We start from the raw sequence: 12,081 nt of genomic DNA on the forward strand, positions 1-12,081 counted from the left end.
ATACCGACAGTGTAGATATATGCATAATAATATTTAGTTCATGCTAGCTCCACCGTCATGATTCATAACACCCCTCTCTCTAGCACTCTCTCCCTCGTGCCCTCCCATACCATTTTTCCCAGGGGAAAAAAACAATAAGGTCACGTGAGTGGCAACCATGGCGGGCCACTATAAAGGGCGTGTTAGCCTTGTGGATATATATATATCCTCCTTTGACGCAGGCCACACAGCCCTAGCTCTTGGACTCTGATCCGATACATACCCTGTGTTGAAGCGACAGAGCGAGAGATCTTGAGAGGATCGGAGAGGCGCCCGGATCGGATGAGGTCGAGGGAGCAGCGCAAGAAGGCAGCGGCCGCTCTACATGAGAAGCTGCAGATCCTGCGCTCCATCACTCACTCCCGCGCGGTAATTAGCTAGACACCTAGCCATGCATGTACTTGTTTGTTTCTACTCCCTTTTTCCTGTCTTCGTTTCTCCTGCAAATTTTGCTCCGATCCGATTCCATTGAGCATCGAACCAGCTAGTAGTCCAGTACTACGCAAACTCCTAGCTATATATCTAGCTGCCTATATGTTCTCTTTTAGTTACTAGTACTAGTATGTTTATTTGATGCCTTGAGCTAGAGTATGTAGCAGTCAGCTTCAATGCAGAGCTTACTTTGGTCTCAAATAATGTTTGCTAGAGATAGAGTGCATACAGCAAGGATTAGTACCCAACCCTTCTGTAGTAACTGAAAGAGCAAGCAGAGGTCGACACGTAAGCTGAAGAATATGCTGTAAACTATAGGATTATTATAGATGTCGTCCTAAAACGAAGCAGTAAACAATCTTGAGGCTCAGCTCCGGCCCTTGAACAGGTGGCATGCAGGATGTGACTGGTGGAGCTGCACTTGCATTTGCATGCGCCAGCAAACAACAGTTAATTACCTGGGATTAATTGTTTCTGCTGGGCACCACTGCACAGCTGAGCGACGCCTCCATAATCATGGACGCGTCGGAGTACATCGAGGAGCTGAAGCAGAAGGTCGTCAGGCTCAAGCAGGAGATGCTGGCGTGTGAAGCAGCAGCAGCAGGAGGCGCGCTGCAGCTCAAGCACAGCTCCTCATCCCCCTCCCCGGCGGTATAGCTAGCTATATAGTAGTAGTACTAATACACACACCTTATTGAGATGATGCATTTCGATGGATCCAACACACCAGTGTATGTATGTACATCGATCAGGTCACCGTGGAAACCCTAGCAGGAGCAGAAGCAGGGCACGGGTTCCTCATCAACGTGTTCTCTGACAACAGCTGCCCCGGGCTGCTTGTTTCTATCCTGGAGGCGTTTGATGAGCTGGGCCTCAGCGTACTCCAAGCCACGACGTCTTGTGCGGATACATTCCGCCTCGAGGCTATTGGGGGAGAGGTAATATATCATGCATGCCGTGCCCGTGCTCATCGTGTTCAGTGTGATGATGCATATACCCGCTGAAACTAATAATGCGATAGATGCAGAACCAGGTGGATAATGTGGATGAGCATGTCGTGAAGCAAGCCGTGCTCCAGGCCATCAGGACCTACTCATCACAAGGCTGTCGCCAACAACAAGAGTAGCGCTACTAGCTAGCTAGCGCCAAGATCTTCTCTCTTGATGCTCTGTTAGTTACGTTGTATCCATGATGAGCTGAAGAAACAAGCTAAGTCTTCAGAGAATCTGTAGCATATAATTAATCTCCCATGTACTATTCATTAATTGGAACTATATGCACTGCACGTAGGGCAACATGTCATGATATGTATGATGTTCCTTCGTCGTTGTACTGTTACTGATCATGAGCTATGACTAAATAATATATATATCACCATGCATTCCAGATTTCCTATAAAAAAACCCATGCATTCCAGATTTTTTTCCCTCAGCTCTCTGGTCAATTATGAAGTTATAAGAGACTTCTCAACTCTCTGATCTCTCCGTTTTAAGTTATAAGATGTCTCAGCTTTTCTAGATACATAGCTTTTGCTATGCACTTAGATATATACTAGGTTTATAATAAAATTAATTGTATATAAAAAAGCCAAAACGTAATATGAGAGAGTACTAAACTACTCACACGCGCTTCGCAAAGTAATATGACCACGGCACGATTGTGATAGGTACGTGCAGATAGAAAAGAACACTGTGCATGCAATCATGGGAGCATCCATACATTCTCTTGCTTTGTATATACATACACCAGCCAGCTACAGACTAAGTTATTCTTTAGCTACCTCCATTTACGATAATTTTATATACTAATTTACGATGAAGTGAATACATATTTACGATAGTTGTGTTACTATAACACATGAGGATATTTACCATAACTTTATAGTAAATCACATAGTAAGGAGTTACTATAATATCTTGAATTAGCCAACTGCTATATATATATATATATATATATATACACATGCAACAAGCAGACACACTGCTACTAGCACTGTTCCCTGATAGAGCCATGTCAACAGACTGTAAAGCCAACGGCAAACTCCTGATGATATCGAGATGTGCATGCATGATTGAGTGTTCCCTGATTGTTTGAGGACCAAGATCTGGTGGTACTAGTAGTAGCTTATCCCGGAAGGCGACAGCCACAACCCAGGACGAGACGTCGTCGGCAGGAATCCAATGCAATAAGCCGGGCGGGCGGCATGCAGACTGCCGAGAGTTGGTTGGCGACAAGCGAGCTGGGAAGGGGAATGGGAGGATAGGATAGATAGCTCCAACATCCGGGGAATGCGGCCAATGAGAATCCAAGGCGGGTCAACTACTGCTCAGTGCTCACTCACGTTACTCTGGCGCCACGCAACGATCGAGCCAACGGCGACGACGACAACCGCGCGATCGAGAACGAAGCCCTGTCCTCCCCTGCCCTGCCATGCCATGCCAGCCTGCTCTCGACGTCGATGGATGGATACCAGCCGGCTGAAAGATCAGAGGCGCAGGATAGGAGGAACACCGTGACCCTAGCTTGGGTTCGACGGTGATTGCGTGTTAATTAAAATTAGCCGAAACAGCCTCGACCGTGGCGTGTACATATATAGATTACACCGTACCAAACTAGCTAAGAATAGGGAGATGCTAACAGCCGTAGCTTTACAGATTGATCTATCAAAACTAATCCATATCTTGTAGTTATCTCAGCACACACGTTTCTGTTATGCGTACATATCTATTCTGTTAACACTCCCCCTCAATCACAACTTTGTCATGTTGAGATTGTGCTTGAAGTTTTCCAAAAGTCGCACTGACAATGCCTTTGTAAATCCATCTGCAATCTGATCTCCTGATGAGACAAACTCAATATCTAATAATCTTCGTGCAACCCGTTCCCTGACAAAGTGATAATCAACCTCTATGTGTTTTGTTCTTGCATGAAACACCGGGTTAGCCGACAAATACTTGGCACCAATATTATCACACCATAGTTTGGCAGCCTCTGGACTATTAATATTTAATTCTCTAAGTAAAGTTTGTATCCACATCACCTCAGCAGTTGCATCAGCTACTGCTTTGTATTCTGATTCTGTACTCGATCTAGAAACTGTACTCTGCTTGCGAGCACTCCATGACACAAGATTGGACCCAAGAAATATAGCAAAACCACCTGTGGATCTTCTATCATCTCCACTGCCAGCCCAATCTGCATCTGAAAAAGCACTCACCAAAGTAGAGGATGTCTTATGCAATTTTAACCCCAGTGATGTACACTGTTTTAAGTACCTTAATATTCTTTTAACTGCAGCCCAATGAACTGTAGTTGGTGCATGTAGAAACTGACAAACTTTGTTTACTGAGTATGATATATCTGGTCTGGTAAGAGTCAAGTACTGCAAAGCACCAACAACACTTCTATAATGTGTAGAATCTTTGGGCCCAAGAGGTGACCCTTCATGGAGAGATAATTTTTCACTGGTACAAAGAGGAGCCGAAACTGGTTTGCAGTTTGACATCCCTACTCTTTTTAATAGATCTGATGCATATTTATCCTGTGTTAACACTAGACCATCATGTACCTTTGACACTTCGATGCCAAGAAAATAATGGAGCTCTCCAAGGTCCTTCAGTGCAAACTCACTCTTCAATTGTCTGAGCAATGCATCTGTGGCCTTTCCTGTAGAGCTGACTACTATGATATCGTCTACATATACAAGGACAAACATAGTTAGATCATTTTTATTAAGAAAGAACAATGATGTGTCGGCCTTGGACACCTGAAAACCAAGACTTGTTAACTTGTTACTAAGTCTTGCATGCCAAGCTCTAGGAGCCTGTTTCAAACCATAAAGAGCTTTATCAAGCTTGCAGACATATCCTAATCTTGTAGAATCTTCATAGCCAGGTGGCTGCTGCATATAAACTTCTTCTTCTAAATATCCATGCAAAAAGGCATTCTGAACATCAAGCTGTCGAAGATTCCACCCTCTAGACACAGCTAATGACAAAATGATACGAATAGTGAAATGTTTTACAACAGGGCTAAACGTATCTTCGTAATCAATTCCATACCTCTGCTTGAAACCTTTGGCTACCAGTCTTGCCTTGTATCTGTCCAGGCTTCCATCTTTCTTTCTCTTTATTTTATAAATCCATTTACATCCGATGACATTTCTTCCTTTTTGAGGTGGAACCAAATGCCAAGTTTTATTGTGCATAAGGGCTCCATATTCTGCGTCCATAGCTGCTTTCCAATTTTTGTCTGCCAGTGCTTCACTTGTACTCCATGGTTCACCAGATGTGGTTAGAAAAGAATATCTGACAGTACCGTCTTTGTATACCTTCTCTTTCCTGATGCCGCTCTGTAGACGTGTGTGAGGACGCGACACACCAGGAACAGCCGGAGCAGAGGACCCCACGACTTCTTCTTGCGTCATAGAAGATCCCTCAGCGCTGGCGTCAAGGACTGGAGCCTCCTGCTGGTGCTGCGAATTTGTATTTGTCCCCCCCTGGCCACCGACAGGCGATAGCGCAGGACTGGCCGGGGGCAGCGCTGCTTCGACCGCAGGCACATCAGACTGCAGAAGCGGATCAGGTGTTGCGCCGAGGCTGACATCTGGATATTGAATGTCGCCAGATGTGTTTGCTCCTGCATTTTCAGTAACGCTACCAGAGAAACTGTTAGTGGTATTAGCATATTGATCAACTACATTTTCTTCCCCAGAATTTGACAACGTTGGATGAAGGAGATTTATCTCTGAACAGAGGCGTGAACCTGCATTGGGATGGAGTTCAGAGAAAGGAAATATGTTCTCATCAAAGGTAACGTCCCTGGAAATATATATGCGGCCGGTGGCAATATCAAGACATTTATATCCTTTATGTAAGTGACTGTATCCAAGAAAAGCACAGCGTTTCGAACGAAACTCAAGCTTGTGTGAATTATACGGCCGTAAATTAGGCCAACAGGCACACCCAAAGATTCTAAGGAAGGAGTAATCCGGATCACGATGAAATAGAAGTTTCAAAGGAGTGGAATTATTAATGACACGGCTAGGTGTGCGATTAATGAGATAGGCAGCAGAAGTAAACGCTTCGTCCCAGAATTTTAATGGCATTGAAGCGTGAGATAATAGAGAGAGCCCAACCTCTACTATGTGACGGTGCTTGCGCTCGGCAGCCCCGTTTTGCTGATGTGTATGTGGGCACGAAACAAGATGGGTAATGCCTATTTGATCAAAAAAGGAATTGAGTTTTTGATACTCGCCTCCCCAATCAGTCTGCATAGCAAGGATTTTTCGATCAAACATCCGTTCAACTAGAGCTTGAAATTCTTTAAATTTCTGAAACACCTCAGATTTATATTTCAGAAGATAAATCCATGTAAATTTGCTATAATCATCAATAAAACTCACATAGTATTTTTTTCTGCCAACTGATTCTAGAGCAGGACCCCAGACATCAGAGAAAACAAGTTCCAAAGGAGCATAAGACACACTAGATGATTTTGCATAAGGTAACTGATGACTCTTAGCCTGTTGACAGGCATCACATACCGACTCACTAGAAGATTCATCTAAAACAGGAAGATTATGGCTACTGATAATTTGCTTCACAATACTAGACGAGGGATGCCCTAGGCGGCTATGCCATCTGGACACAGAGACCCTGGAGACACCATGGACTTGCTTTATTGAAGTGGCAGGAATAGGATAAAGCCCCTGGTGACATCGCCCCTTAAGGATGGTTTTCTTCGTAGCTTGATCCTTAATGGCAAAAAAATCAGGGTGAAATTCTAGGAATGCAGAATTATCAGAAGCTAGCTTATGAACAGATACAAGATTTTTTGTGGCTTGAGGAACATGTAGGACATTTTTAAGATGAATATCACGATTTGGAGTATGAAAAGTAGTGTGACCAATATGGCTAATATGCATACCTGCACCATTGGCGGTGTGAATTTGATCACCCCCATGGTATTTGTTCCTGAAAGACAGCTTCTCCAGGTCGCTGGTGATATGGTCGGTGGCGCCGGTATCCGTGTACCAGTTGGTGTCGACGGTGTAGGTGTTCATGGCAGCAGTGACAAGCTTCGGATCTGGCACATAATCTTCATCAAATCGGTGCCAGCACCTGTCCGCCGTGTGCCCGCGCTTGAAGCACACTTGGCAAAGCGGGCGATCATCATCTTCAGATGGCGTGACGCGGTGATTGTTGTTGCCGAACCCGCCACGACCGCCACCCCGATTGGAGTTGCCACGGGCACGTGACAGCGAGCCACCACGTCCACGTCCGCCACCACGCTGGTTGTTCTGGCCGCCGTGCCCTCCTTGGCCGCGACCACCGCCTCTAGAGAAGCCGCCGCGTCCTCGGCTTGCGGTGTTGGCCGACCCGGAGCTGTTTCCGTAGGTCAGATCCATGCGGGTTTCGAAGTTGAGAAGCTGTGAGTACAGCTCCCCCATTGTGATGCGCTCAACCCTTGTTGTAAGGGCTGTGGCCAGGGAAGAGTACTCTTCTCCAAGTCCGGTGAGAATGTACTCGACCAGCTCTTCATCATCTAGACGACGCCCAGCGGCTACCATCTCGTCACCGAGCGCCTTCATCTTGGCGTAGTATTCGGCGACAGTGGAGTTCCCTTTCTTGGTGTTGGCGAGGGCGATGCGAAGGTTGACGGTGCGTGCACGCGTCTGAGAAGCGTACATCTGCTCGATGGCGTTCCAGACCGCTTCTGCAGTCTCGCTGGTGGAGACTTGAGTCGCCACCTCCTTGGAGAGAGACGACAGGAGGAAGCTCAGGACAGTCTGGTCCATGGCCTCCCATTCTTCAAAAGCCGGATTTGGCGTCTTCTCTTGCTTGCCGTCGGTGGTGACGACCAGCTCTTTCGCCGGAGCTTTTCGGTCGCCATTGATGTACCCCTGAAGACGGGCGCCACGTATGGCTGAGCGAACTTGTGCTTTCCACAGCGCATGATTTAGCTTTCCTAATTTCTCCGTAACAGCATGGCCGAAGAAGGGATTGGATGAGGAATTGGAGGAATTGGAGGAAGACATGGCGCTAATTTTAGTATGCTCTGATTACCATGAAAGATCAGAGGCGCAGGATAGGAGGAACACCGTGACCCTAGCTTGGGTTCGACGGTGATTGCGTGTTAATTAAAATTAGCCGAAACAGCCTCGACCGTGGCGTGTACATATATAGATTACACCGTACCAAACTAGCTAAGAATAGGGAGATGCTAACAGCCGTAGCTTTACAGATTGATCTATCAAAACTAATCCATATCTTGTAGTTATCTCAGCACACACGTTTCTGTTATGCGTACATATCTATTCTGTTAACACCGGCCACGCGCACTGTGCTAGCTCCTGACCTGTTGTGTGCCGCCTGCGCGCGCATGCGTTTCTTCATCAGCGAGCAGAGCAAGAGCGTGTTTAGTTCCAGGAAGTTGGAATTTTGGGTCACTGTAGCACTTTCGTTTTTATTTGGCAATTAGTATTCAAACATGGACTAATTAGGCTCAAAACGTTCGTCTCGTAATTTCCCACCAAACTGTGCAATTAGTTTTTTTTCGTCTACATTTAATGCTTCATGTATGAGCCGCAAACATTCGATGTGATAGGTACTGTAGCACGCGCTAAGGCGACGGTCATGCGTGCACGGCACGGCACGGCATGACGCTGCTAGCTAGCTAGCTACTATGCACTCGTGATCAGGCCAGACAGATCTTGCCTGCGAATGAGACAGGCAGGGCAGGGAGACATGCTGGCGGGGATCGTGCAGCAGATGAAACAACGCTAGCTGCGGACGGGGATGTCTAGTGTATCCCGAGGGATCGAGCCGAGAGCCTGCCCCTGCCGGCCGCAGCGAATATGCATGTCCATGTGGAGGGCTTGCTTGTGCCATTTGTATTGGCTGCTTCTGCTCTGCTAGTGGTCACTCACTGCTCTGTACTATGTAGCTGTATAGACATGTGTATGTATATGCACGCGATCCTTGCGATCACGAGAGGCAGTAGCAGTACGATCTCTTGTTGGTACGGTGCAGAGAGAGGTACTGATGATCACTGCATGTATCGATCAGATAGAGGAAGGACGACGCGCCATCCATCGATCCGGCCGAGTTGAGATCGACGATAGAGAGTAGGTCCAGGTTTTGGTTGTAAGCCTGAGGTGCTGCCCATGTATGCACGAAACAATCAAGCAGCGAGACGTGTGGTAGTACGTGGTGCTGGTCCATCCACGGAGTTCTGTTCTGCATGCGCTAGCACTAGCAGCCACTACTGCTGGATTTGGATTGCATGCGGATAGAGAGATCGATCCTAGTCGACGAACAAGCCCTGCAGACGTACAGCAATTCCATCCTGGATGCGCTCCCATGTGCTCTTGCCTACTTCTACTGGGTCCTAGGTGCATGAGAGTGAGAGACTGAGAACCATTGGACGGACGACGTATATATGAGGTGAGGACTGGCATTGGCATGGCATGTCGCCGGTACGTACGTGTACGTCAGGGAGAAGGGGAGCGGCTTTTGTTTCCTACGTGTTATGGGCTCTTCCAGATGGGCTGCTTTTAAACCTGAGTCGCGGAGGATTTAGCATTTATGTATTGGAATTGGACCTAACATAAAAGCACATAGCAATGGGCCTGTAAAGCCACGCCAACCACACAAACGCGCTCGACTTTGTTCCTGCACGCTCGGGCCACCACTACCAAAGAAACATTTTTTGGAGGGCCACCAGCTTGTTATAAATGTTGTGATAATAATATATTACAAGCTGGTTCAGGCTATATTATTATTTGTACACATCGCCTCTGTAACAGGCCGCCCATGAGCCCATCCAGTGTATCCACCAATTATCTCACTCTCTCTTTTCCTTCTCCATCTCATCTCCAATTCCATACTCTCCTTTTTTTCTCTTTTGCATCCCCCTCACTAGCAGCCCCTTCTCCCGAGCGACACTGTCCTCCCCACTACCTCTCCCACACCTACCCTCCCTCTCTAGGCTGGAGTGGATCTATAGCGGGTGCGTGGCGGTGTAGCGTGGCCCAGTCGAGGCACGGCGACACAAAACGTGGCATGTGCGAGGGCGAGGTGGTGCAGCCCTGCCCAGCCAAGATCCAAGCATGGTGGGACAACATGGGCAAAGGCGAGGCGCGACGAGGTGCTCAGGTGATAGTGAGGAAGCGGGCCTTCTCCTCCCTTTCTCAAATCCGTAGGTGGTGGGCCAAATTGAGTAGGTGGAGTTCGATCTTGGCACACACACAACCATTTATTTTTTTCACTAAAAAACAACCATTTATTTATTACAATCAAGAGGACTTATATATGCGGATGTGGAGGAGTTTCCTTATAAAAGGAGAAAAATCACGAGAGGTAGGAAAATAAAGGAGACGAGAAGAGAGCGTACGTGAGCAGGACAAGCACGGATTCAGCTGATGTGATCATAGACATTGTATTTGTATTTGGTGCCATTCGCCGTACAGCCGCACTGCCGCAAGTCTCAGCGAAGAGGGCGTGCGGCGCGCTTATTCCACAGAAACTTCAAACAAAGCTGTGCGCCGGCCAAACAGAACAGTCGCCGGTCGCCAAGATGCTAGCGAGTGAGCCCAACGACCCAACCGATCGACCATCACCGTCACTAGTGGAACGATGGCATGTGCGTATGCTAGCCGCAGCTCCGCCTTTGTGAAACTGATGGAAAACGATGTGTGCCCAACCCACTCGTGCGCAACGGTCGGCGCGATGTCTAGGTTGTTGGGACACATGTCTCGAACAGGTTGGAGAGGTGGAGGCTCCTTGGTATGGAGAAGGTCGGCCAATGAAGGCTTGGCTAGACAAGGCTCCGACGAAGGCCCGTCCAGAGAAGACTTAGACGAAGGCCTGGCGGGAGAAGGCTGGCGACGAAGGCCTGGCCGGAGTAGGCTTCGACGAAGGCCCAGTCAAAGAAGGTTGGTGGCGAAGGCCTGGCCGGAGAAGGTTCCGACGAAGGCACGACCGGAGAAGGCTGGCGACGAAGGCCTGGCCGGAGAAGGCTCCGACGAAGGCCTGGGCGGAGAAGACTTGCAATGAAGGTCTAGGACGAAAGTCCAGGGCGAAGGCCAGGAACGAAGGTCTCGTATGAAGGCCTGATGATTGTTTTGATTAAGGGCTCCGCGGAGAAGGCTCCACAATGGAGCCTCCACAGAGAAGGCTCTACGACGATGGTCTAGTGCGGAGGTTCCGCGGAGAAGGTCCACCGACGAAGGCTCCAACACGCGAGGGGGGAGAGTGAGGCGGCGGCTAGGGTTTGCAAAAAATAGTGGGAGAAGAGAGAGCCCCATTGCCCTCATGTTCTTGGCATTATATAGGCGAGCGGCAATTTATAGGCGGCCCCTTGGTGGGGGTGGGTTTTACATGTCACTCCAATAACGCTAGTTGGGCCTCTTCTAGGGGACTTGGCCCATATGAATATGGCATGTCCCAATAGTAGCCCCTCATCTACTTGGTTATGGCCGGTGCTACATGACCTAGTAGATGCTCATCCATACTAGAAGAGGCACAATACAACTCGAACCTTGGTTGCGAAGACTGCCCCTCACAAACCATACGTGCACGCCTCACTAAAAACTCCATCCCAAAAACCCTGTGGGAAAAAAGGGCATGGAGAAAAGAGCACATGCATGACTCTAACCTAAACATGTTCTAAGTCTCGAGGCATCTACCTCTGAGTGCCTTGTGCTTCTAGATATCTTCACCTTTGGGCTTCGGTTTCTTTCTTCACTTCTATGACATGGTTCGCTAGCTTCGCCTAGCGTGCATGCCTTCATCTTAAAGGCCTTCTCCTCCAATATCTTCTCAGCGCGCAGGTCTTCTTAGCACGAAGGTCTTTATCTTTGAGTCTTCTCGGTGCGGAGGTCTTCATCTTCAAGGCCTTCCCAGCGCGGAGGTCTTCATCTCCGAGCCTTCTCGGCGTAGAGGTGGTCTTCATCTCTAAGCCTTCTTGGCGTGGAGGTCTTTATCTTCATGGCCTTCTCACGAGTGTCAGGCAAAAAGAGTTCGCATTCCGGAGTTGTTGATCCTCCAATATGTTCCCCTAGCCCCTCTTGGTCGGTGCTCGTGATGAAGGTGTAGTCGATGTAGTTGTTGTATTGGAAGTAGATGTTCGAACTAGAGTTGCCGATGAGCCCCTTGAGTCGAAGTGGTTGATGAAGGTATGGTAGGCTTTGGTGTTGAAGGAGTTGATGAAGCCCCTTGATCTTGGCGATGATGAGAAGTCATTATGGGCATTGATGCTGGTGGTGTAGATATTGGTGTTGACGACGAAGGTGTTGGTGAAGCCCCCTCATGACGATGTATTAGCGGAGGCGAGTCATCCTGGTTCGCCATGGATGTTTGCGAAGACCCTCCTACAAAGGTGTTTGGCAGAGGCAAGGTTGGTGTAGATGCCAAAGGTGATGGCGAAGGCCCTTTTGCAAAGTTGTTTGGCGAAGGCCCTCCTAAAAAAGGTGTTTTGGTGGAGGTGATGTTGATGAAGTCGCTGAAGATGGTGGCGAAGCTCGTCATGCCGAAGGCGATGCCAATGTAGGCGCCGACGCTGCATGCCGAAGGCCGAAGAAGTCGCGTGAAAATGCACCTGAGTTGA

At 48.1% G+C, this 12,081-nt stretch overlaps 1 protein-coding gene across 1 annotated transcript; it reads left to right on the forward strand.

Annotated features, from left to right (window-relative positions):
- Window positions 1–231: 231 nt before the first annotated feature.
- On the forward strand, window positions 232–1,771 carry LOC136547467 (transcription factor SCREAM2-like). The gene is made up of 4 exons (XM_066539414.1): window positions 232–408; window positions 967–1,122; window positions 1,224–1,409; window positions 1,499–1,771. The coding sequence occupies exons 1-4, from the start codon at window positions 322–324 to the stop codon at window positions 1,595–1,597; spliced, it is 528 nt and encodes a 175-aa protein (XP_066395511.1). The 5' UTR covers window positions 232–321; the 3' UTR covers window positions 1,598–1,771.
- Window positions 1,772–12,081: the final 10,310 nt, after the last annotated feature.

The sequence above is a fragment of the Miscanthus floridulus genome, chromosome 3, assembly GCF_019320115.1.
Source record: "Miscanthus floridulus cultivar M001 chromosome 3, ASM1932011v1, whole genome shotgun sequence".
Lineage (NCBI taxonomy): Eukaryota > Viridiplantae > Streptophyta > Magnoliopsida > Poales > Poaceae > Miscanthus > Miscanthus floridulus.